The sequence below is a fragment of the Poecilia mexicana genome, unplaced genomic scaffold (assembly GCF_051168715.1).
Source record: "Poecilia mexicana isolate PSO_F unplaced genomic scaffold, ASM5116871v1 scaffold_9, whole genome shotgun sequence".
In the NCBI taxonomy this organism is placed as follows: Eukaryota; Metazoa; Chordata; class Actinopteri; order Cyprinodontiformes; family Poeciliidae; genus Poecilia; species Poecilia mexicana.
The window spans coordinates 20,524,675-20,550,000 of record NW_028263378.1 but is presented as its reverse complement, the minus strand read 5'-3'; the positions used below and the strand labels follow the sequence as shown (position 1 = coordinate 20,550,000).

At 41.6% G+C, this 25,326-nt stretch overlaps 4 protein-coding genes across 5 annotated transcripts in view; 2 read left to right on the top strand and 2 right to left on the bottom strand.

Annotated features, from left to right (window-relative positions):
• The window catches only part of rtkna (rhotekin a), a 65,347-nt gene extending 56,142 nt beyond the window's left edge, over positions 1 to 9,205 (top strand). Inside the window, exons 4-11 of the mRNA XM_014988696.2 lie at positions 302 to 419; positions 1,028 to 1,252; positions 1,352 to 1,446; positions 2,020 to 2,126; positions 2,251 to 2,382; positions 3,792 to 3,957; positions 4,053 to 4,157; positions 6,643 to 9,205. Coding sequence (XP_014844182.2) covers positions 302 to 419; positions 1,028 to 1,252; positions 1,352 to 1,446; positions 2,020 to 2,126; positions 2,251 to 2,382; positions 3,792 to 3,957; positions 4,053 to 4,157; positions 6,643 to 7,364 — 1,670 coding nt within the window. The 3' untranslated portion in view covers positions 7,365 to 9,205. The remainder of the gene's footprint in view (positions 1 to 301; positions 420 to 1,027; positions 1,253 to 1,351; positions 1,447 to 2,019; positions 2,127 to 2,250; positions 2,383 to 3,791; positions 3,958 to 4,052; positions 4,158 to 6,642) is intronic.
• A 1,011-nt stretch (positions 9,206 to 10,216) lies between these two features.
• Positions 10,217 to 13,870, bottom strand: mblac2 (metallo-beta-lactamase domain containing 2). Its single transcript, XM_014988701.2, has 3 exons — positions 13,309 to 13,870; positions 11,111 to 11,325; positions 10,217 to 10,923 (listed from the first exon to the last, which is right to left on the bottom strand). Exons 1-3 carry the CDS (start codon positions 13,748 to 13,750, stop codon positions 10,750 to 10,752), a joined length of 831 nt encoding a protein of 276 aa, XP_014844187.2. The 5' UTR covers positions 13,751 to 13,870; the 3' UTR covers positions 10,217 to 10,749.
• A 791-nt stretch (positions 13,871 to 14,661) lies between these two features.
• polr3g (polymerase (RNA) III (DNA directed) polypeptide G) lies at positions 14,662 to 18,383 on the top strand. The gene is made up of 8 exons (XM_014988702.2): positions 14,662 to 15,003; positions 15,125 to 15,256; positions 16,434 to 16,563; positions 17,065 to 17,130; positions 17,213 to 17,269; positions 17,353 to 17,420; positions 17,784 to 17,906; positions 17,984 to 18,383. Exons 2-8 carry the CDS (start codon positions 15,146 to 15,148, stop codon positions 18,071 to 18,073), a joined length of 645 nt encoding a protein of 214 aa, XP_014844188.1. The 5' UTR covers positions 14,662 to 15,003; positions 15,125 to 15,145; the 3' UTR covers positions 18,074 to 18,383.
• Positions 18,199 to 22,783, bottom strand: lysmd3 (LysM, putative peptidoglycan-binding, domain containing 3). Of its 2 annotated transcripts, none has more exons than XM_014988700.2 (3): positions 22,700 to 22,783; positions 20,757 to 21,033; positions 18,199 to 19,714 (listed from the first exon to the last, which is right to left on the bottom strand). In XM_014988700.2, exons 2-3 carry the CDS (start codon positions 21,021 to 21,023, stop codon positions 19,025 to 19,027), a joined length of 957 nt encoding a protein of 318 aa, XP_014844186.1. In that variant the 5' UTR covers positions 21,024 to 21,033; positions 22,700 to 22,783; the 3' UTR covers positions 18,199 to 19,024. The 2 variants fall into 2 exon arrangements, with proteins under 2 accessions (XP_014844186.1, XP_014844185.1); XM_014988699.2 differs by having other exon boundaries at positions 22,624 to 22,744.
• Positions 22,784 to 25,326: the final 2,543 nt, after the last annotated feature.

The following is a 25,326-nucleotide window of genomic DNA, read 5'->3' as shown; positions in this document are numbered from 1 at the left end:
AGTGGTCCGGTTTACCTATTGGCAGGCACGATTGCTGAACTGAGACTAACAACAGAGGAGTTTGTTAGACCTCCAGCAGCGTCGAGTTCTCTGTCACGCTTCGCCTGTTCAGGTTAAGTGCCCCGTCTACAGCAAAACGTCCGGCATCAACGCTTTCCTCCGATTCTTTCTCTCGCGAAAACGTGAAGGGAGAGGTTGAAGCTGGAGTGAGTCGAGTGAAAAGATGCAAATGAGTTGAAGCTTTGTGAACGTGCGAATATGGTTTCTCACATTTCTCCCTCTCCTCTGTCCCGTCGCACAGAGCTCCATCGATGTGCCGTGTTCTGCCTGCTGCAGCTCGGAGGAGAGATATTCGACACGGACATGGTGATAGTGGACCGGACGCTCACAGATATCTGCTTTGACAACACCATCGTCTTGTAAGCTATCTGTCCGTTCTGTGTTTATGTGTTTACGACACTCTATCAGTGTATCAGTCCGTGGCTCGAGCGTTCAGCATGTACACATTTTTGCAAAATGTAGAATTCAAGAAACGCAGTATTTTGGAAAGAACAGGCAGCACTTAAAACAGACATTCATCTTGAAAGACTTGCAGCTGCGATTGAAGCAAAAAATATTGCTGCAAAGTATGTAGGAGTATTTTGTTGCAAAATATTTGCAATATTTGTGCAAAAACACAATATTTTGTCACAAGTATATGTAGGGCAAATATATTGCCCTATATATATGTATGTGTGTGTATATATATATATATATATATATATATATATATATATATATATATATATATATATATATATATATATATAAAACACAAGACTGCTGTATATATAGCAGTCTTGTGTTGGTCTGTTACACAAAACTACTTTAGATTGGGTAATGCTGTGGTTAAATTGTCAAAATGCGAATAAGTTTAAGGGACATGAAGCATTCAGAAAGACACTGTACACTGCACTTGCATTGCTAGAAACTGTGTTCATTTTCACACAGTACATGTGACAGACTATACGGTTGTGTCCTTGTGCAGCAGTGAGGCCAGCCCTGGCTTTGAGCTCCGAGTTGAGCTGTATAGCTGCTGCTCAGAGGACGACTACTCTGCAGGAAGCACGCCCAGAAAACTGGCCAGCAAGTTGAGCTCCTCTCTGGGCCGATCAGCGGGAAAGAAGCTCAGAGCGGCGATGGAGCCTGGAGCTTGCAGTCCCGTTAGTAACGGAGGGGCGGCCCCTCTCCTGCTGCCGGTTCCCTCTGTGCCGTGAGTTCGGGTTTTGCTTCTTGCATGTTTTTCTCTCATTGTTTCGTACGACATAATATAAAAATGCTGTTTCGTCCGTCTGTTGTTGGTTGTCGACAGGGGCCCGAAGTACCATCTCTTAGCTCACACCACCCTGTCGCTGTCTCACGTCCAGGACAGCTTTCGCACACATGACCTCACTATTTCAGGCAACGGTGAGTGGCAGCCTCCATCAATCTGCGCCCTCGCCGGCTCTCTGCTCCCTCCCGCCGCCACATCGGCCATCTGTCTGCTCTTTGTCCTGCTGCCACTCGTCTGCGTCTCCCGTCTCCTGCTCATGCTCTCGTCATTTTCCGTAAACCGCCGCGTGCCTCCTCCACCTGCTTCTCCGCGTTGATTTCTGACATGTGGCCATCAACAAGGTCGCCGTAAATAAAAGTTCAACAAGTGGGGGAAGGGGCGGGGCGGGGGTTACTGCTGTGTAAAACTGCAATGATGGAGCCTAACAAGGGCCCAGACCCAGAGACAGACGTTGGCTCTTGTATTTTATTCATTGGTCCCCTCAGCGCGTTGTAAAGTTTCATAGCTGCATTTCATGTGCAGCCTCAGCAGCTGCCTGTCTTTTAATCCCAAGTGCTTCTCTCTGTGCGCTAATGCATGGGTGGGGCCTTGGGAGAGCGTCTCTTTATGCGCATGCAAATAATTTGAGTTGTTTGCATGCGAAGCTTGAAAAGCAGTGTCGAAAAATATTGCGATTAACTTTGATTCTTTATGCTCTTGTCCTCCAGAGGAATGCTCCTACTGGCTGCCTCTCTACGGCAGCATGTGTTGCCGCCTCGCAGCTCAGCCGCACTGCATGACCCGGCAGATGATGGCTGGATGGTTGAAAGTTAAGGCAAGTTGGGCCAGTTTGTGTTTGCACACTGGTTTGAGCTCGTCTTTAGCGGGTTCTGTTTGCTTTCCCTCGTTTTTCTCCCTTCGTCTCTGGCTCAACTCGCCGCCCCTCTTCGTGTTTGCAGCAGTGTGGAGGTGATCCTAAGACATGGACAAAAGTCTACGCCGTTCTAAAAGCAACAAGCCTTTCCTGCTACCAGCGACAGGAGGATGTGGACGCCAATGTCGAGCCTGCTCTGACCATCGGCATCAACAAGGTGAGCTAATGAGCAGCTTAGGAGCTTGTGACGAACATCTAAAAAGAGAGAACATAACAGGTTCAACATTCAACCTCACAGAACCCACAGCTGGATTTATTTTATTCTTTTTTATTATTTCACAACACCTACGGCGCAAGCAGAATTGACGGTAAAGTTTTTGGACTCCTGTCAAGTACATCCCAACCCAACCGGGAGAGCCTGGTACTTAAATATAAATAAGAAGGTAGCTGTTTACTTGGTAACTGGTGTTCCCTCGAGCAAGAAGCCCTTATCTGCCCCAGCTGAGCTGTCAAGCGGTCAACGCTGACTGTTTCTCAGAGTCTGAGCTGCAGCAGCTCAGACACTGAGCTTAGAAGGATTTAGAACGTTGTAAAATATCAACTATAGTTTATAATAAAAAAAATCCTGATTAGTTGGTCCTGAAGCTAACAGGTAATCCCAGAGATGGCGAGACATAAACGTTTGGCTATTCTGAAATATCCCTGGTTGCAATGAACACAAGAGAATCACGGTGTGAAAACCAAAAGAGCACAAACGATCCACTCTTATTAAGGCAATTCTGTTTTAAAAACTTCTCTTGGCAAGCTACAATGTCTGTTAAGCAGCAGATTGAGATAGCAAAACTGAAAAATGAAACAACCCAGTTAATATCTATTTGTTATTCTTGTGGTAATCTATAAATCGCTACAATATTCACCAACACGTGTAAATAAGTAATCATTGTGCAAGAATACAAGATGTATCCCTACTTAATCTACATATTAATTTAACAGAGCCTCACTCAGAAACGCTGAATGCCTTTAAGGGTGCCTGAAAACAGAGCTTTACTAATTAAGCAGGCTTAACATCCCTAATTACATCTGTTTATTGCGTTTCTCTCTTTGGAATCCCTTGAAGAAAAAGAAATGCCCATCTCCATCAAATGTAATTTATGATTCAATTTGTGATTCAGTACCCTTCCAAGATCAAAGTGTCAGCGACTCAGTCATCTCAGGCTTTTTTCCCTTTTTCTGTCTGAATCTCAGCACACAACTACCCCAAAGCAAGGTCAGCCCACGTCTGAGCAAACCTCTGGCTCTCCTGCAGAGAAGGAATCGAAGCGCTGTGAAAAGATAAACGGCACAACACTGCCATCTAGTGGTCACGGGCACAACTGGGGGGACCAGACAGACGGAGGATGTGGGAATTGGGAGTTTGCTCTTTTTGTTGGATAATTGCTGATGGGACTAATTGCTATCTTTATTAATGAGGGCTTAATTTCAATGGGGGACTTACGTTTACAACCGTTATAATGAACAGCTGCTGCGACAAGTAATTTGGATTAATCAGAACAGAAGCGCTGCTGTCCAACTCCCCGTCTGCGGGCACTTTGCGGCAGACCTTTTCAAGTGCCGTTTTTGTTCCAGGAGACCAGGATACGCGCGTCAGAGAAGGACCCCCACGGTAAGGGTCAGAACATCAGCATCAGCAACCGATACGGAGGGGAGGAGGTCACGCACACCCTGAACACGGAGAGCCGGGAGGACACGCACAGCTGGATGGAGGCCTTCTGGCAGCATTTCTACGACATGAGTAAGAGAACGTTTTACCTTTACAGAACCGCCTGAGGAGAGTCAAAGAAGCAGTAAGAGAGGAGTATTTTAACGTCTTTGTTTCTCCCTAAACAGGTCAGTGGAAGCAGTGCTGCGACGATTTAATGAAAATTGAACTTCCCTCTCCAAGGAAGCCAGCTCCGGTCACACCGAAGCAGGGCTCGCTTTACCATGAAATGGGTAAGTCTTTACCCGCCCTGGAGATGTCGCCTAATGGGCCCGGTTTAGTTTGTTTTAATTTATATCAGAAAGACAGAATAGAGAGAACGCTCGCTGCGCCTGCACTGCATGTGACTGTGTGTGTTCTTAAATTACTGGGTGGATGTGCATGAAACACACTGCCATGATTAGATTTTCCCTCTGCAGTAGCTCTAACTCTGCTTTTACGTCTCTGTTCTGTAGATCGAGGAGGTCTTATCTCTGATGTGCTGACTCACTCTGTCTTCTTTTTGTTTCCTCTTTCACTTTCTTCCCTGCGTTCTGTCATCCTCTGGTTTATACCGTTCTGTCCTTCTGTATTTATATATATATTTTTATATTCTATCCATTTTTCATCCACTTCTATTGCAAATTTCAATTTCAAACATCATCCTTGATTCATACATTTTTTTCTACATTCTTTTCTTCCTTGACCTTTAAACATAAATGGCCGTTCTTTAAATATTTTTTTACCATAACCATCCACACACTTTGACCCTGTATTCTCTCTCTTACTCACCTCCTGTCCTCTCCACTCTTCCTGTCTTACCAACCCTGCTCACGGTTTTCTTAACCCCTTCCTGGCAGCCCCTCTTTCAGCGCCCTCCTGTGAGGGTCTTCTGCTGCAGGATAACGCTGTGTCTGCTGAGATTCGCGCTCTGCTCTCGTCCTATTACAATGACAGGTGAAGTAGCAGCTGCAGGGTTTTTGCATAAACTGTGTTGCCGTCTTCAAAAGGATGCGATGAGGCTCCGTTCAGATCTGGCGTTAACATGCGCTCTGACCGATCGGATGTCTGTTACCTGAAGCTGAAGCTTTTGGAACATCAAAGATTCACATTCGGTCACTTTGACAATTTTATTTCTCCAGTTTACCTGAGTCACATTTTTTTGGAGTTATTTGCTATTTAAGATTTATTTATTTACTAAGTTTCTTAGTAGATGGGATATGGGGGGGGGGGAATATAAAATGTGTGATTTTATACAAAGCTCAGCATTATTGTACAGGCACTAAAGATTTTAAACCCTAGAATTCCAACAAGGAGTTTATTTTTGTCGACTTATAAATAAAAATAATTGCAATTTTAGAAGATTTTTAGTATGTGTAGATAGTTTTTTACAACACTTTTCTAAATGTTCATATAAGGAGCCAGCGAGACTAACTGGAATTTGAAGGGAGTCATAACATATTTGTAATTTGTTTCCTTCAGTGTCTCTCGTGGCATTTAGCTAATCAGACCCAGAGTAATACCGGTGAGGGTCCAATAAGGGTCAGCTTCACTCAAAGCAATGATGATGTAAAACAAAAACAGAACAAAATTTTTAAAAGCAGTGTTTTTATACACCCTGATAGAAAGATTTGAATGCAGTGTAAGAAACTAATTAGATTTTTTTTTTGTGACTTTGCATAATTTAAAATAAAATCCAAAGAAAGCTTTTGTTTTGTAAAAACAACAGAAACTTTGACTGGGTTTCTTACACAATTTTTTTTACTTCTTCATCCAAACAGTTAAAAAAAAAAGTCTCAGACTAAAATTTACGTAACATAAATTAACAATGACCTTAAATTGTCATGGAATTCCCATTCAAGTGGGTAATTGTGTTGACGATATATTGATCTGCAGTACTTTGCAAAATATGTGTCAAATAACAATCAAAATGTCAAAGTATTTCACTGGGATTTTTGGTGAATTGCAAATAAATTGCAAGATGGAAGAAAAAAATGTCTTCACATTTATTTTTAAAAATGGAAATCTATAATTTCACCAATTACTAAATGGAGTCGATCTGAATGTAATTCAAATGTACGTGCATCTGTTTTATTAAGACTTTCAAAGTTTATTAATATAAAAAAGGCATTTGAAGTGGATAATTGAATATTGAGCTGTAGATGCCTGGGCTACAGTCCAGTATCCTGACATATATTTTCTATGAATTTGTGTTTTTCAACGTTTGTGTTCAGCCAGCATCCAGATAATTGCAGTGCAGGGTGAGACTCTGCACATCGCCTTAAAGGCACCTTCCTGATTTCATCTCAGTGTAACATGGTGGCGACAGCATCATGCTGTAGGGCGTCTTCCCATTAACAGTGTGTAGAGTTGCTGATATGATTGATGCAGCTAAATACAACCATAAACATACAGACAGCTGGAGTAGGATTAATTAGATTACAGCACATTCACATGCTGGAATGGACCAGTCAAAGTTCAGATCTAAATGTATCTTTCCATCCTATCTGACTGAGCTTAAACTGTTTTGGAAAGAAGAATGGACACACCTCATTAAACTCAGCATTTTAACTTTAATCTCAGAATACAATCTTCCACAACATAGTTATGTGCTGCTTTGTGTTAACCATCCATGTAAAATTCCAATAAATACGTTTGACGTTTGCGGTTGCTGTGTTGAAGAACCTGACCAATCTACTTCCCAGCGTCTTGGTTAATTTTGCTGCTTTTGTTCTGCAGTTATTGAGTCATCCGATGACCTCAGCAGCACCGTGTCCGACATCCTGGCCCGGAGAATGCAAGAGCTGGAGCTCCGCAGCCAGCTGGGCACGTCTCCCACCTGGATGTCTGTGTTTGAGGAGAACAGTCCGAAAAGCACCGGCTTCCCTGTCCGTCCGTGTACCTCTCGCCTGTCTGGCCACAGCCCTCACTCTCCTCACCGCCTTCCCTCTCGGAGCCCCGTGAGCCCGCACCGCTGCCCGCAGCCGGGTCTGCTCTCCTCTGACGCGAGCCTGACGTCGGACAGCGACAGCCACTGCAGCACCAGCCCGTGCTCCCACCGCCACGGCTGGCCCGAGCCGTCGTCGAGCTTCTCGCTTTTGTCCTCCTCGCCCTCCCGCCTGAGGCCGCGCACTCTCTCTCTGGACGCTAAGCTCAGCACCCTCCGGGGGCGAGGGTACGGCGGCGGAGGGGCCTTCCAGTGCTCCTGCCAGCCTCCTTCCTCGTCTCTGCTCGCTCCTCACCCCGCCTCCTCCCGCTCGCCTCTGTCGCAGCGCAGCACGCAGACCACGCTGTCCTGCTCCAGCTCCACCTCCAGCAGCAGCTCCAGCAACAGCGAGGGCAGCCACAGCCCCGAGTCGTCGGAGGGCGGTCCGTTCTCCAGGCCCTCGCCGGCTCGACGCAGCCTGAGAAACCTACGGGCCAGGCTCGATCCGCGTAACTGGCTGCAGAGTCATGTGTGAACTTACTCCTTTTTTTGCTTGTTTGTTTGTTTAAACATACACATTAACAGGCTTATTATGTGAACTAAACTCAAGGATGTGTGCCGCTGCCTTTGACAGGAAATGGTGGCTTAGAGAAGACCTGCGTGGGTCAAAACTGGAAAATTAGTTTTTTTGTTGTTGTTTTAACCCAGAAGATGGTGACAATCATTGCAGGAGCTGCTGGGTTCCCACAGTTTATAGGATGGGAGACGATGTGTTTGCTTTCAGAAATTACATTGATGATGCTGCTGCTTTGGAGAGAGTAAACAAAAAGCTAAAGAATTGCTTAGATACGCTGCACACTGTTCAAACTCTTAATGTGATCTTGAAACTGGAAAATATGTTATTTTTTTCCCCCTTTTTCCATCCTACCATCCACTGAAACATCATTTTAAGGTAAAAAATCTCTCTTGTTGTCCCAGTCATACTTTATCTGAATGTAATTTATTATGTTATAAAATGTGAAGTGTTTCTGCTGCAGGGGGGGTCTGTGACTTGGAGCAAAAGAGCACTTCACAGGAAAGATTTACATATTTATGATTTTATTAACAGATACACATGGTAAAACACGGGTGGTGGCAGCATCAGGGTGTGGGGAGATTTTTCTTTAGCAGGGACAACAGGCTGCAAAAAGACTCGAGTGGAGGTTTGTCTTACCTTTCAGCAGGGCAATGACCTTAGAGGTACAGTGGGAGCTACAGTTTGTTATTCAGGGACTACAAGGCGTGAGATTTTAAACAACATACCCCGTTTGTGCAGTTTTGCTCCGCAGCGATTCTGCTCTTTTAGGTTGATGAGAGGTTAACGTTTGTTGCCTGTTCTGTGACTCCTGCTTCAGTGTACTTACTTATTTACACGCCAGAAGAGTCTTTTAAAACAACTATGCACCATTTTGTTCTATTGGTTAGACATTGAACTACCTGTGATCATACTAACGGTGAATTTGGGGGAAGTTAAATGCAGGTGTTTATATTTACTGTACTGGTTCTGACTGACATTTTCAGAATTGGAAAAAAAAATTAACTCTTTGCTTTGGGTTTCACCTTTATCTGCACATCACTGGAGGGCTGACGTCAGAACCAAGTGGTTGTAGTCGAAGTAAGGCATTAATAGAAAACCCCAATCCAAACTCAGTGTCATGCTGCACCGGCACCCTGGCAGTGTATTGCCTGGTTTCAGTGTGGCGTTTTCCGCCTGTGAGTCTAAGGGGAACATCCAAAATAAGCCACGACTCCATTAATGTCAAACAGGAAAATCTTTAGATGTCGGCTCCGTTTTGGAAACTTTTTCTTCTACATACCAGGTATGGGATTGTAAGTGCAGACGTCGCGTCACATTTCCACCCCTATATTTTTCTTAACTGCAATTGTTCTCACCATTTCTTTTTGCTTTTACATTTTTTTGAATAAACCAAATTTCAAATGGGAGTTTATGGCTGTCGGTGAATCCCTGTTTTTTTTTGTTTTTTTTTCTCCACGTCTGTCAATCATTGTGGGCTCATATTTACTGAGATACGTCGAACAAGCATTTGTTACTGTAAATTATTTTGTAATTTAACAGATAAACCTCTCTCTGTCATTTTGTTACATAGCTGATTTTATAAATGCAACTGTACAGATGTGTGATGATCAGAAGCTTAACAGATAATGTGCAAATCTTTATTTGTTAATAACGATTAACACTGTTAAGACTCTCCCTCTTTTGCAGGTTTTGTGTGTCCCGCGTATGCAGCATCTGTAAAAGGTCGAGTACAAAATGAGAAATGTCACATTTAAATAATATAACGTTAATTAAAATAAATGTTTATAGTTTTAAAACTACCCCGGCTTTACGCATCTGTATTTGTCATTCAGAAATGCACAAGCATGGTAGTAGCAGCATCTTGCTGTGGGAATGGTTTCCGTTGGCAGGGACGGTCAAAAGGAAATGAAGGAAATTAACGGGGGAATCTTGGTTGAAAATATGTTGGAGGTTGCAAAAGAGTTGGAGGTTTGGAGCAGCGGTTCTCCTCTCACAGTTCCCACACAGTCTGGAAAATATGAAGCTTGATTTAAATACTTTCCATGTCTGGATATGTTTGAAGAAACAACAGTGTCATGCACCGTTCTATCCATCTACCGTATTTATCTGTTTAACCATCCAATTATTCATGCATCCATAATTACTTAGCGGGAAAGTGTAAAATGAAGTGTAATCTATCAATCTAATTAGCCAAAAAGCATCTGGACGTTTTACAATAACAAAATTAGAACATGAAAAATGGACTGTAGGTCTGACCTTTCCACACAACATTAGCCATGCAATACTGTGGTATAGGTCAAGGCATACTTGTGTTAAAATGAACCTCATTCGGGAATCAGTAGAAGTTTTTATGTTCACAAATGCTCTCTAGCCAATTTAAGATTCAATGGCTTTGAAAAAAATAAAAAAGGTACTGGTATTTTCTACGTCTGCAAAGTTGGAAGAAGCAAAGCCCAAAAGATTCACGGCTGCAGTTAAAGCAAAAGGCGGTTATAGAATGTACTGTGTAGTGGTGTGGACTATAATAACAAATTTAACTTTTGATCAATCACAGGAAATCATAAAATATGCTAACGACTGAAGTAGTAACGTGTCAAAAAACAGAAAGCAAAGGTCAACACTGAAGGACATTTTTGCAGTGCAGTGGGCATTAAAATTCAAATCTAACCTTCGTAGTCATCGGCGTCATCCTCATTACGGGAGCTTTTCACAGAAATGTTGCCCTCAGTACTTCATCAAACAGTTGTTTGGTCCAATGCTTCATTTCACTCCAACGCTTCAAATCCCAACAGAGATGGCCACTAATATAGTCAGGCTGAGCAAAGACTTTATTGTCAGAGATTTCGTAGCAAAGCCGTAGATTAATAATCAACAGTACAAAGCACAATTACAAACATAGGAGGTAGTCACTGCTGGGTCTTCACTGCAGACTGCATAGAGGAAAGCTATGGCCATGCTGACTGAAATGTCACAGAGAAAAACCCAAAGCTCCCTGTTTTCTGTTTGTAGTGCACAGCTGTACTATCGTTGTGCTGTGTATGAGTTCACATTTGCTTAAAATATATATTAAAAAAAAAAACACACCTAAAAATCATACCAACACCAACATTCACATACTGATCAATACATTACAGAATAACACCTTTAATACTTTATATTGTATACTTCATAGGAAGCTGTTGACTCAAGTGAGACATTTTAAATAGAGTTTGGCAATTAAATGAGTTCTGTTAAATTACACGTTTTGTCATTTTAGGTCCTTCTACGTTGAAGCGTCTTTCTGTGTGCGATTGTGCTTCCCTCCTCCCCCCTTCACCCCCCCAGCCTTCGCCATCCACTCGCATTAGCAGGCACAGCGAGGGTTGGACGCCCGCAGAGCCCAACCGGACAGCGTTCTCCAGACAAGCGTAGAGAACTTCGCAGGGCACGTTCCGGCTCTGCTGATGTACGCGGACGAGAGTCGATGGAGCCGCTTCGCGCCGAAAGTGTTGTAGTGTCCTGGGAGGACTTGGTCAACCTGGTGGATGTAGCAGTTTTTCAGCTTTTGGGAACAATTTATAGAGTGAAACTAAAAGCACTTTTAGGAGGGATTACGCATCTTCTTCCTGAACTAACTAGCGTAATTCAATTTGAATTGGTGTCAAAGCAGCTTTAAATGTGCATCTGCTGGCATGTAAACGCAAAAACAAGACGCGGCGTGTTACCTGCTCGCTGTCCACCAGCCCAATGAGACGCTCGCAGCTGCTGACGTAATCGCTGACCTGGCTGTAGGGCAGCCAGTCAATCATGGCGCCGTCGTACACAACGTCTCCGCTGAACAGCAGCTTATTGTCGCGGTCGTGGAGGCAGATGCTGCCCCGAGAGTGACCCGGCATGTGAAGCACCGTCAGCTGTCTGTCACCAAGGTTAATAACATCGCCTAGACAGGAGGAGGAGGAGGAGAGAAAGATGCTCTAGTTATTGATGCACAGGCATAACTCTACAGTAGGAGCAGCTTACAACTCAAACCGTATTGATGCCCCTTGAACTTTGTCACATTACAGACACAAATTTCAGTGCGTGTCGGAGTTTTATGTGATGGATTCGCAGAAAGTGGCGCGTGATTGTGAAGTACAATAAAAATGATACACGATTTTCAAATTTACATGCACATAAAAAAAAAAAATCCAAAATAAAAAAGCAACAAGCACTTGAATTCAACATCTAGAGACTGAACACTTTGCCAGCTTACTTTTAGATTTAGTCGGTCTGGACTTTAACCTGTCTAGTCAAACAGGATTGATCCAAACCAGGATTATGCAAGATTCCTGATTCAAAGAGCCATTTTCACCCCCTTTCTTTTCTAATTAAAATCTATCTAGAGCCACAAAAGGCATATTGCTAATGAAATTAGTTTTTTCTACTGAATAAGACAGAATTGTGCAGGCTACTAAAAATACATAAGAAATCAAAACATAAGAGGATGTTGGCAAATCCACTTATCTGTTTTCTTTTTTCAAGCAATGTTAATTTTCTGTTGGGTTTTTGGAGAACGTCTTCATAGACCACTATACAAATGCAGGCCAACTGTCTTTTTAACATTGTCTTTTGTAGTGTTGAGCACACTTACACACACACACATAAGCAGCCCAACCCTGTTTTGTTTAATATGAGGCTTCAGTGTACGTGAAACAAATCATTGGAGAGTCATACAAGCATGCTATTTAAATATAATTTTTAAAGTCTCTGTTCATTTTGGTCAAAATTATAAAGACCAAAATGAACAGGATGCTGAGCAGGATGCTGATCTAAACCACTGCATTCTCACTAAAATACACGAGGGTTAATGGTTGTAAATGTTAAAGGAGTTCAAGGTGGTGTGAACATATTGTGTAAGGCCTTATATATTCAGATTAAATTAAAACTTGCCTGAGCCTCATGTCCCCTCGAGCTCTTATCTTGTGCAGAGTCTGAAGCCTTCCGTTTGGTATCGATTTCATCCAAACCAGGTATGACTCACACAGTTTGACAAAGGGTGAGGCTGGCATGCCACGCAATAAGATATACCAACTGCACTGCACCAAGAGGCTCTGACACAGCAGGGATTATTTTTGAATATTTACTGGCCGTACAGAAACTATACTCTGAAAGAGTGGCAGTGATGAGACGTAACTGAAGCAACCTTCAAGAGACTATTTACTTGTAGGGAAGACCTCCAAAGGCAGTGATACTGCAACAGTATGCCTGTTTGTGCAGAAACTTACACGGATTTATTCTGCTCACTAATTGCTGATGTTGGATACCTACTTTGTGCAAATGTAAATTAAAGCTGGTGGATGCTGCGACAAAGCAAACCTGAATAGCAGAATTCAGGAAGTGTGCCCAGTCCCTGCTTCCATTCTTGGAAGAGCCATCAAAGTGATCAACACTCTGGCTATAAATAGAACAGATATGTAGATAAGGGATAGCAGCTAGAAACAAACAAACAAACAAAAAAAGGACTGATCTCTGTAGGTTTGCTTGGGAGGCTCATAAATCAGACCAACTGATGGCATATTTTGAAAAATGGTATTGACATTTTACGGTTTACCATAATATTTTTACTCGTTTTTAATGCAGACATTGGTTGTGATAAAGCTTTGTAATAATGCTCCTTCCCACCATTTCCTCAGACAGGTATACTGTAGTATACTGCAATATACTGTACATACTATACAGGTACTCTGTATAGGTTTAGTGCAGGTGTGCATATGGATAAATTTAACAATTCAATGTTGGACTTTCGCCAGTTTTTCGGTGACTCAGGAAGGCCTTTTTCAGCTATTTATACCGGTAACCCCATGCTTTTCCCTGCATGCATCATTCCAGGTGTCTGATCTCAGATCCGCACCCCCCATCGCGAGGCTTAGCATCTCCTACCCACCCTCCTGCAGGATGTGTGTGGGCTGCACAGCCTTGACTTTGTAGTGTCTCGCCCTCCATCCCGGACTGGGAGCCACGGCTATCTCCCTGTCGCTGAGCCAGGTAACCGTCTCGAAGTTGTCCCCGTTCGCCAGGGCATCGACCTCCGCGCTGTGGACGCCCACCTGTTGGAACTGATGCAGACCCCCCGAGTGGTCGAAGTGGGCGTGGGTGGCAATCGCCAGCAGCGGGTTCTTCCTCTGCGGGTCTTTCCCGAGCAGCCCGTTGGCGTCGATGTACTCAGGTAAGCTCCTCAAGCCCAGACCCGTGTCTATGACCACGTCCTGGTGGGTGCCGCGGAGAAGCCAGATGTTGGCTCGGTTCTCCGACTGGTAGAATCGCTCCTGGATCCAGAAGAGTCCGTCTCCCAGCGACTTGTGGGCGTACCAGTCGGCTGCAGACATCCCCAGTCATGCAGTAGTCCAGGTTATCTTCAGCGGGTATTGTGCCGTCAGGGGAGGTGTTAGCAGCCTCGTAGCTGGCGGTGATATGTTGTCATTCAGGCTAATGTGATGGTTGCTACAGACACACCCGTTGAAAGAAAGCGCATGCTCATTGGTCAGATGTGCGAATGACGCTCTACTTCCTCTGGATACTCATTGGATGTAGTTAAACCCCGCCTTCCATTGAGTCACACAAGTTAAAGCTGCATTTACACATGGAGTCATAGTGATGGAAATTCCGACACCTTTTAAAGATCCTGCTCACAAAGCTCTTTAGGATGTTCGCTAAATTCTAACATGTAAAGGTATCCCAAATTTTTATGTTTTCTGTTTTTGCCCACAAAACAATCATATAAACTTCAGAGTTTATATTGTTAGAGCCAGCAATAGAAATGAATGGATGTCAGTTTCAAAAATACTTTCAAATAGTCTATTGGTCTGATCACTTATAGGTTTTATTATTGCAAAAGTAGATCCCACATTGCTAGTTGCCCTGAAAGCTAATGGGAAATGATCACAATACACTTGCAAAATAAGGCTAATACTGTTTTCAAAAGAAAATTTTTGCTTTTATAGGATGCACAGTGTATTCCCTTTGTTTTTTAAAAATCTGCTTTTTTCCAAATTTCCAATTGAAAAATACAGCAGGAATGAGCTTTAAAGTCAAATCTAGAAAAGTTGCTGGTTGTAGATCAACCCTAGTTCATTGTCTAATACCAACTCTGTATGTGTAAAACACAGAAAAGCTGCAGACTTTCTATTTATTTGGACTTATTATGGTTTGACTTACCTTAAACTAGAGGCCCATTCAGTGTGCAACATGTACACAGGCAGGAAATAAATGGAAAAGTCCAGACGCTCTAAAACGGGAGTCTGATCCCATCGTTCAATTGAACGAGTTGGCAGGCTAAGACGGCTCGTTCACGACCGACACATCGGTGCCTTATAATATGTCTGTAGTTCGCACAGAGTGCACACGTTGCCACGCCGGTACACGTTAAAGTAATATAAATCTCAGTAAGAGGTGGTTCTCATATTATTTTCACCAGATTAATTGACTAGAACGAGAGACTACTCAGACAGCTAAATGCTGACGACAGACCAAGACTGAAAACGTGGAGGAGACTCAGTAGCAGCTAAATGCCGTTTTATATCCGTGGAACAGACGTCTAGTTTGCAATTCTGCATTCAAGGAGTTCTCTAATACTCTCAAAGTGAGTATTCAAAGTCATCTGATGTTTTACGTTATGTGCTGACTAATGCTGCATTGATGATGAAATTATTCTGAGTTGTGTGAACACGTGTTCGAGGAAGTTGACTATTGACGTGTTGCAGGTACAGGACAGACCTGCAGCCATGGCAGGCAAGGGTCGTGGAGTGGGTGCCTTTACCTTCAACATAGAAGCTCTGGGCATCGGCAGAGGCAGCATGCCAGAGGCCAGGGTGGGGCCCAGCCCGCTGTATCCAGTGAGAAACACACACACACTCTTACAGAGACATACCAGGAGCCCTGAATAACCTATCAGTTTTTATTTCACTGTTAAACATCCAAAATTGTATTTCCAGAGATTGGGACGTACTCCTCTGTTTACATCAGTCTATAAACACTGGAGATAGTCAAAGGAAATTTTACATGGAGCTTATAGTTCTGTTAAAACCATATAAAGAAGGATATTAGCATTTGGCTTAAATATAGTTTTTTGCTCATAGCTTGGGTATTTTTCAAGCCTGTATTTCTAAACTGAATTAAATCAGCCCCTATGTTTTCCCCAAAAGATTGATTGTTATGCATGAACCTGGGGCTTTAGACTCTACAAAGAATTGATTTTTCACTTATTTGACAGTTAAATAGATGTTTTTACATGTATCAATCATTGGACATTCTGACAAATTCTATTCAACCCTCTTTCCAACCTTTTTGTAACTTTTTAGCTAATTTTATCTTTTACATGTTTTTTTTTTTTCCACACTGCACGGATTATGTTACTGTAGATCAAGGTGCTAGTCCTAAACTAGAGGCCATCATTAGTATTTTAGCTAGCTCTAGCTTTTTAGCTCGTTTTAGCTTATACACTGCTGCAATCTTACAGTTTAGCTTTGTAAACGGTGATCTGCATGAATTTCTAATACTCTTTGGGTGTGATTTCTGCATTAACTGAAAGTTTTCACTCTTCTACAGTTTTTCCCTTCGCGTTTTTGAAGGCTTTTGATTTATTCTGCTGCTTCTGGATGTTTCTTACATTTATGCAGTTGCCTTCGAATGCTTCTGAAATTTTCACTAAAAATATTCAGCTTACAGCATTCACACTGCATTTGTGCAGGAAATGCAAACTTTTGCCGTTTTATATTAAGGCCTAGGTTTGATTGTGAGAATCCCGATTTTCCCATTTGGAATTTGGATTCCTGAAGATCTTTTTGCTAATATTTCCAACTGCAAACTTGAAAATGTCAACTTCCTTGTAAAACGTTTAAGCATAATTAAATCTAATCAATAAAAAGAAAATCAAGCTCTCAAAAGCTAAAAGGTCATTTCACTTTTTTGCCGTTTTTGTGACGCATCTCAACAAAGTCATGTCGCAATACTTTCTGAAATGTCTGTACCTAGTTATGTTTTCATCATAAGAAAATATCTCAAATTCTACAGAACACAGACTTTAAACCGGTTCCACTGAAAGTCGGTGAAGACGAAGACTACATGCTGGCCCTGAAGCAGGAAATGAGAGGCGCGATGCAGCGGCTGCCTCACAATATCAAAGCACAGTCCGGCAGAGCAGGTGAGGAGCAGAGTGGTCCATTAGTGACCTGACGTCTCTGAGAATTTCTGTAGGAAAACAATTTGGACTGGTGGAAGGGAAGCTAATGCAGCTTTTATGGCCCAAGACATTTAATATGGGTCACATCAAGGAAAAGGGAAAGAGCATAATTCTGGCAGCATTGAGTTATGGCTGCCATCTCAGCTTGCAGTTTTAATCAGATTTCTTTGGTTTATCGTTACAAGCATTTCACAGCTACTGTTTTGAGCAAGTAGTTCAGTGTTTTATTTCTAAGTGTTATCAGGTGAATTGAGCTCATGAAGCCACAGGGCCTCACTTTTTCCACAAGTGAAAGCGTTGCGAACAGGAACTGAAGATGCAACAGTAAGAAATGCTGCCGACTTTTTAAATTACAGGCCTAATGGCCTGGGATCGATAATTGTGTTAAACACTTCAGATCTATGGTATGACTTTGCAGTTATCTCAAGACAAATTGAGGTTGCTCTTGTGTTTGTAAAACAGACGTGGAGAAATACACGGAGAGATACCTGAAGCACAGCCAGATGGATGATGAGACATGGACTCCAGGTTAGTATATAACACCACAATGCCAAAAAATGACCAGAAATGAAAAAATAAACAAATGTATTTATCTTTCTTGGTGTCTTAGACTGGAACCTTTTTCCAAAAGAACTGATGCCTCGGACAAAAAAACCTCGTAGAAAAGGTACGTTAAAGCCGTCGTGCGTGTAACAGATTTGACTTTGCGACTAAAACATGGACGTCTTTTTATATATTTCACTATTTCAGTCACTAAGAATAAGAAGAGTGGAAAAGGTTCAAGCAAAGAGGCAGCGGATGTTTTGAGCAAATTAGATGTGAGTTTATTTTCTTTTCCTTATGTCTACCTTTTTTGTGGGCTCTGAATTTGTGCAATGTTCACAAAAAAGCTAAAAAAAAATGGAAAGTTTCACCGTTTATATGTTTCACTGTTTTTATAATATAGATTAAAGGCATCATAGCAAATTTGTATGTCACACTTTAAAGTTATTAAGGTTGTAAACTGCTTTAAAACCCGCATATAAGCTTCTATATTATGCACCACATTGTGTCGATTTAACACAGAAAATCCTGGTGAGGCATTGAAATTTGCAGCTACGATGTAAAAGAACGTGAAAAAGATTACCTTTGAAAAAAAGACAGATATTCTTGAGTCTCAGTCAGGTGTGTTGACATGACAGGAACTGGAAAAGAAAGACGATGGCAATGCTGAAAAGTCAGACGACGAGCCAGAGAAGAAAACGAAAAACGAGGAAGAGGAAGAAATAGAGGAGGAAGAATACGAGGAAGAAGACCTCGAAGAGGTAAACGAAGAGCCAATTTGAAAAACATTTTACTTCATGTAACGACCAAGTTTATCGTTGCGCTTGCTTCCGTGTAGGACAACGACTACATTGAAAGCTATTTCGACAACGGCGAAGATTTTGCTGCCGACAGCGACGACAACATGGACGGAGAAGCGACATACTGAGGCGACGGCGCGCCCACGCAGACGTTTAAGTTAACACTTTTCACAGAGCGGTACTTTATTTTGTGCTACAGATTTTCTCTGAACAACATTGTAAATAAGAGTGTGTGAAATTTTTCAGAAGGAAATAATGTATTGAAAATATATTTATTTATGTTCCAAGCTGGACCACAGATTGAAGGCACATACTGTCATTTTTTTTCCAATTATGCTTTGTCAAAAAAAAAAAAAAAAAAAAATCAAGATAACACTGTGATGAAATAAAAGGGCTATAAAGCTAAGGTCTAAAATTTCACATGGTTACAAGTCAAAACATGTTCCCGACAAGCTCCAGTTTGCAATGGGAACTATGGGATGGTTCTCGATAGCTAGCAAAAAAAAAAAACAGAATCAAGGTTTCAAATGGAATTTCAATACTGATAGTAAAACTAAAGCTGCTTTCACAATAAGTTAATCATAATCACAGTGGAAGCAGTCTACCTCTGCAAAACAGTAAGTGGTTTAGTTCCAACTTTGTTTTGGGGAAAAAAAAAAAAAATTATAAAAAATGTTGCAATACATCAACGTTTGAAGATACAGCCACTGATTTATCATGGAATAAATATAAGGAAAACAATGCATCTAATTTCTTTAAAATATATATTCCTTTACAGCTGGCTTAAATGCACCAGTATAAATTACAAAGAAAAACATGTGATTCATACTGGGTACAACAGCTGACCTACCACTCCGATGTGAGGTTAGTTTCAGCCCTTCAATGCTCCTAGTTTCAAAAGCATCTAATCGAATAGACTGAAACAAAAATTATTGCAACACTACCCGTTTACCAGCCTTTACTGTTTTCAGTTCATCCCAGCAAATCTTACTAAACTATTTTAATCAATATAAGACCTTTTGAAACTGGGGAAAAATATTAATTCACTTAGTTTATGACGTGTGGGAATCAAAGTTCTGCTATGTTTCCTCAGGGAATGACTTTTCAACAGCATGGGCCTTGTCTGCACCGCCTCCCTCTGGGTTTACTTGGGCGGCCTGTTCATGTCCCTCCGCAGGATCTCCATCTTCGCTGAGAATGTCCAAAGTTTTACTTGTCACCTGTTGCCCGTCGCCATTGGTCTGGCCAGGCGCGCCGTGATGGCTAACCTCGGTTTTCACTAGAACCTCATAGTAGAGCAGATAAAACACGGGTGTGATGATGCCGACAAACAGCATGATGGCCACGGCCATCCACCATCTCATGCCCCAGTCCGCGCCGTAGTACGGGTCCTTTCTCTGTGCCGGTTTGTACTCCGCCTCCCCCAGCAGCGGCTGCTGCAGGGTCAAAGACGACACGACCTCGCTGAGGCTGCTCCGGGACGGGCCCGTGGATTTCACCAGCTGCTCAATGTCCTTGTCCTTCTCCAGGAGGAATCCTTCAACGCTGTCTGTGGAAGAACAGGAGTCCGTGGAGGACTCTGTGGGGAGAGGCGCGGCGGGTGAAACCTGGGCGACCCGCCTGACCCCGGTGGGCGAGACGGGTTTGGGAGGACCGGCGTTGTGAGTCTCTGTGAGCACACTGAAACGCCTCACAGGAATTTTTATAGAACGTAGCGCGAAGAAGTCCTGTTCTGTCAGGAGGTTGTTGGCTCGTTTAATGTCCGCCACCTACAAAACAACAATGGCATCTTATACTCCACATTGAGTCATTAATGTTTTTTAAAATATGTAAACAGTCATATGCAGGAGAAAACATTTTATATATTTGATGCCAAAAACTTTACCCAACACTTTGGTAGCAGCTTCCTACTTATGTCAGCATAATTCCTTTTTGAGAACAGACTAAATCTATTGAAATCGAAGGGCAAAAATTTAAACAAGGTTCTTTTTCCTTACCCCTCCTCCTCCCCCCCCCATCATGCTGGTCAGGCTCTTGCCCACACAGCTGCTTTGCTTATGCTGCAAAATTATCCAATACTTCTGTACTCGGATGGCTGCAAGCTTCCAGGACATAACTGCACTGTCTGAGGCAGGCTTTTACACAAGCAGTGCCGCATTTCCAGAACATCATCGTTTTCATTTTGGCTCGCAAGACAATACATAAGGGGCTGCACGAGAAACTCAAGGCTCTGTGTGGTTTATAGTGTAGTTTCTATCTTGGAATAATGGGAAAAAAAATTAGCTTAATATTTGCCGAAAACACTGAGCTCAGTAAAAACACCCCTTTCAGTTCTTTTTAAATTTACTATTAGCTACTTAACAGTGGAATTTTCTTTCAGTTAAGTGAGTGACTAGTTTCATTTTAGATGAAATCAGCCATGAATTACACAAAACATTTTCTACTTGAGACTGTCGATTAAACTGGAACAAGGTGAGTGATGTTGAATACAAACATGTAGCTGCAGTTATGCAAATTTAGCCATGCAAAGCAAAGCTACCGCAGCTGGTGTAAAGCCAGAGCGTCACACTTCTTCATCTCTTCAAAAACAAAATAAAAGTAAGCTTCACCACATAATGTGTATGTTCACTCTGAGATTAGAGAGAGACTATAATCCCATATTTCTTTCAAAAACATTCTGCGAATTAGATATCTTAAGTCTGAACTCATCCAGTAAATGTCACATTTTGCTACAAATCGAGAGGGAGAGGACAGTTCTGTGCTTGAAAATGGTTAAAAAAAACAAAACAAAAAAAAAAAAACAGGACATACTGAGCAGTGGTACTGCAGGGCAATGCTGTTCAGGGTGTCGCCCTCCTGGACGTCTCTGCTAAGGTAGATGATGTCATCCAGTCGCTCCTTAGACGTGCTCTTCCGCAGCCTGTCCTTACCCCGTGATCGGAGCTCAAAGCTTTCTCCATCCTCCTCTGACAGGTCGTTTTCTGAGCTGTTGGTCCCAAACAGGTAGGCATGGCCGCCGTTGGCCGGCTGCACCATGGTGGCTGACTGGAACCCATAGTGTTGACTTCTACTGGACATTTTCCTCACTCTGAGAAAAAGAGGGCAGACGCTTTACTTCTACATATATTTAGTTAATACATACCCGGACGATTCACTAACGCTGTTTTAGTTAAGGTGATGGATTAAAAGAATCTTAAAATCACAAAAAAGTTATTTGTTCACACAGCATGCACAAGCACATTTGTGCAAAAACAATTCAACAGATATTACAAAACATTTTTACCAATACATGAAAGTTAGGACCTATATAGCATAACAGAGAAATATCCTAACGTCCTTTAGTCAAAAGAACCCATAACGATGGAAAAATCTGATGTAAGCTCATAATATTGAATAAATGACACCCAGATTTATTAATTTATGCATTTATGGAAACAAAAGTCTGTTATCGGCGATAGAAGTGTTGTCTAGGGATCATTAAAAACCCGGTCCTAACTACATTATGTGTCCAAAAAGGGTGGGCACAAAGAGCACAGGAAACGGATAAGATAGTCTGGTATCAGACAGGTAAGAGCTATTGTGTCTCTTAACCTCTTTAAGTTGAAATAGTCATGCTGGTCTGTAATGTGATTCCATCCCTCATAAAATAAATAATCATGGCTGTTTGTGGCAGGGAATATAGGGGGGTAAAAAAGCTATCTGTTCCCAGGTAAAAGTTTCCGAAAACCAGAAATTGGGAGCAGACCACAAACTTATGATCCTGGCAACAGCTGCAAATGCAATCTTAAATGTAAACACTGCACTAAATAAAGTTACTTTTATGTTTATGAGTTCTTAAATGGATTTCAGTTTACTGATATACCACAACACTAAAAGCCAGTTTGTATAAGTTTTATGACAATTCAAGACCAAACTGGTAAGTCTCCTCTCTAAAAATAGAAAATTAGAGGATGGTAAAGACGCTCACCATATTCTTTTGATTGTGACAGCCCAACGAAGATAATAGATGAGTAGATATACCAGAACGCTTTGCCTATTTAAGTCCGCACACTTTGATCAGTCAAGGCGGTTGGTTGACATCTTATCAGATCAGGAGCCTGTCCTTTTGGACGTACTGCGCCTGATATCACAATCTGATACGCACAATCACTTCAAGTAAAAAAAAAAACAAAAAACTACAAGGCTAAGTAAAAGAGGAGCATGTTAGCCCACACAAAGCTGGAGGAAAAAAAAAACAATTCGAATGTGTTTACACAAAACAATTCATTGAGTTCACCGGACATTTATGGGTGTGATAAGCGCAGCTATTGTGTAAACGCCACATGAGAGAGTTGACGTTAACTTCGTGTTCAACGAGCCAATGACCGATTTTATCCCAATAAACTGAGTTGAGTCAATTAACTGAGCAGGAGACATTGATATGAAACAAAAACGCGCAACATAATGTTAAAACTAAAGATTTGAGTTACCTGCTGGGTTAATTTTTAAAACAACGCAGTGTACATTAATTGTTTTCTCTTTGGCTTGAAAGAGAAGTGAGGTCGGTTAGTTGAAGCTAAGCTAGGCTAGTACTACCCCGCGTCCACATAGGAATATTTAGTTGATGTTAGTAAGCTTTGTAGCTATTCAACAGCATTTGGAATTAGGTTTACAGATATTCATCAACAATTGTCTTTACCTGTTAAAAGAGAAACCAGTATAGCTAATGGTCCACGGTAATTCCCATAATTCCGCAGGATTATTTTCGGTCTCACCTTAACGCCAGTTGGTTTCTTACGTACGGTGCTGTTTCCACTGTTCAGGCCACGTCAACAGAATATTTACGTAATGACGCTATCGCCGCCTAAACGTAGTTCTCTATTTTTACCGCAAGATGGTGCCAAAAGCAATGTTTTCCATTTTGACTGGACTTTGTAAAATATATTTCAGAGGGTTTTACAAAAATTCTAGATAGGTGTAAAGAGAAAATGCACAACCATGCTGATGATTATAATTCGTGGGATTATATTTAATACCAACACCCCCCCACACACACAAAAACATATTTTTTTAATTTATAAAAATATGCAGAAATACAGCGAGCAGAAAAGGGAGAAGCAAAAAAAGAAAAAGCAAAATATCTATTTTTCTAGACAAAAACGCATGTTTAGGAGAAATAAAAAAGAAAATACATTACTTGACGGAAACTCATGTGTAAGGAAAGGGAAAAATTAAATATATAATTATGCTTTTATTTCTTATTAAAATGTATGATTTTATTTCTTATTATGTTGGTTTTGGTCCTCCATAACTTTACCTGTTTCATATAAAGGGCTCCATCTTTTTGCTTTTTCCTGAAGCAAAAAGATTTTGCCATTTTGATGGAGCAACCATTTTGCTCCATCAAAATGGTTGATTTTGATGGAGCAAAATCAACCATTTCTTGATTTTGCTCTATTGTTCCCTTTCACTTCACAAATCTTCCCATTTTGTCTGTGTTTGCATTGAACCAGCAATCAGAAAGCATGCCTCTGTTACATGACAGTTTACTGCTCTAAAGTAATGGGTTTCAAATGTTTTCTTCTCTGAAAAACACACCAGCAATAAATCTCAGGCTCTGAAAGGAGTGAATGGATTATTTAAATCCACAAGGGGGGGTCCTGAACTGTCTTACACTAAAGACTGAGCACGAAATAGAATTAATCCCAACCATAGTTATTGTTTTAGTATTTTGTAGAAAATATGTGACATTAGTTACACACAGAAAATGTACACTATTTGTGGCTTGTGATGATATAAAAATACAATAAATAAGCTCTTTGCTTGCTTATATTCTGCATTGTTAAATGGACTAAGAGACTGCTATGATTTTTCCCCTCCATGTTTGGGCAGTATTGTACTGCCATGACGCTGTGACATGACAGCTGAGAGAAAGTTCTTAGGGGGTCTGGCCGCACTGAACTGTTAATAGACAATTTGATCACTATGTTGTTTTATGCAACCACTGCAAATGATCAGTTCAGCTTTACTGCTATTTTAAGTTTTTTTTTTCAAAACACATTAGAGAAAATTGAAAAATGGAGGAAAATTCTGTTTTTATTTTGTAATTTTGCTACTTTTTTTTAAAGTAAGTGGTTCATAGTTAAGTAAGGGACTTGAAAGATAATAAATATGGTTGTAACTAGATGATTTTTTTGACAGAAAAGGGGATCTGACTGGTGGTTTCGCTCAAGGCCAAGCATCTCTGTTTCTGTAGCGATCACAGTTGAAGTTGGTAATGATCTGCACAGCTCTGGATTCTGACCAGTAAATAAAGTTTATTTAGTCCTACAAATTGCTTGTTTTTAAAGACCTGTTTGAAATAAATCAAATGTTTGTTAGTTTGAGTAAGCTAGAAGTACTTACAGAATAGTGCTGCTGTAATTGTGTGTGTGCTAGAAGTGAGCTAAGGTGGAATAATTTGTTGTAAATATTTATTTTTTTTGAAGCAGGTCAAAGAGAATCCAGTGCTGTAACGGCGGTTAATTAATGGAGATGCTCATTGTTGCTCTCATATCTTGTCTGTCAACAGTCGTCCTTAATAATAATATAAAAAAAAATAACCCGTAAAACAACTAACAGTCTCGTTACTCAAACAATGTTATCCAATGATAATATTTAACATTAACACAACCTGCTGTAGTTTTCGGTGTGTAAACATCACGGTAGAAGTTTTATTAACGTGGAACCGACAGACATAGATATCTATCCTCGCAACGGTAGGAAAACCTGACGAGGTAGCAGAGATACTCAGAACAGAACACCGTGACTGAACCGATGCTACGCCTTTATATTCCACACGGTGGCGCCGTCGGCGAACATACGGCGCACTACGCGTTCTCCCCGTGCGAGACGAACAGGATTAAAACATCGCGTCTCATTAGGCTTCACAGACATATGAGCTTGAGCCTCTGAGTAGCTATAAACTAATCTCATACAGTAGGAGCTCCCACATGGCGGCAGTCAGCGCGGAGCCGTGAGGTGTAAAGAAAGAGAGAGAGAGAGAGGGAGAGAGAGGGAGAGAGAGAGAGGCTCTGAAACACTCCGGAGAAGGAAGGAAAGAAGGGAACCCGCGTAGTTTGGCACATTGCACCCGGCTCCAGCCCCGTTAGGTGACAGACGCGCTTCATCCCACGCTGCTCTCGGGGAAGCTAAAATCAACATGCCGTTTTAAATGTCTGGTGATTGGGAATATAGGCGGAGCTGAGGAGTTTTTTGGAGCGCTCACCGATGTTATCCAGGGCAGTAAAGATATTGTCAATTATCTAGGACTGAAAGGACCAAGCAAGGTGTCAGGTAAGTTCACGTGATTTATTTTCACGCGCCTTGTTTATTTATTTAGATCTTGTCCCTTCTGCCGTTC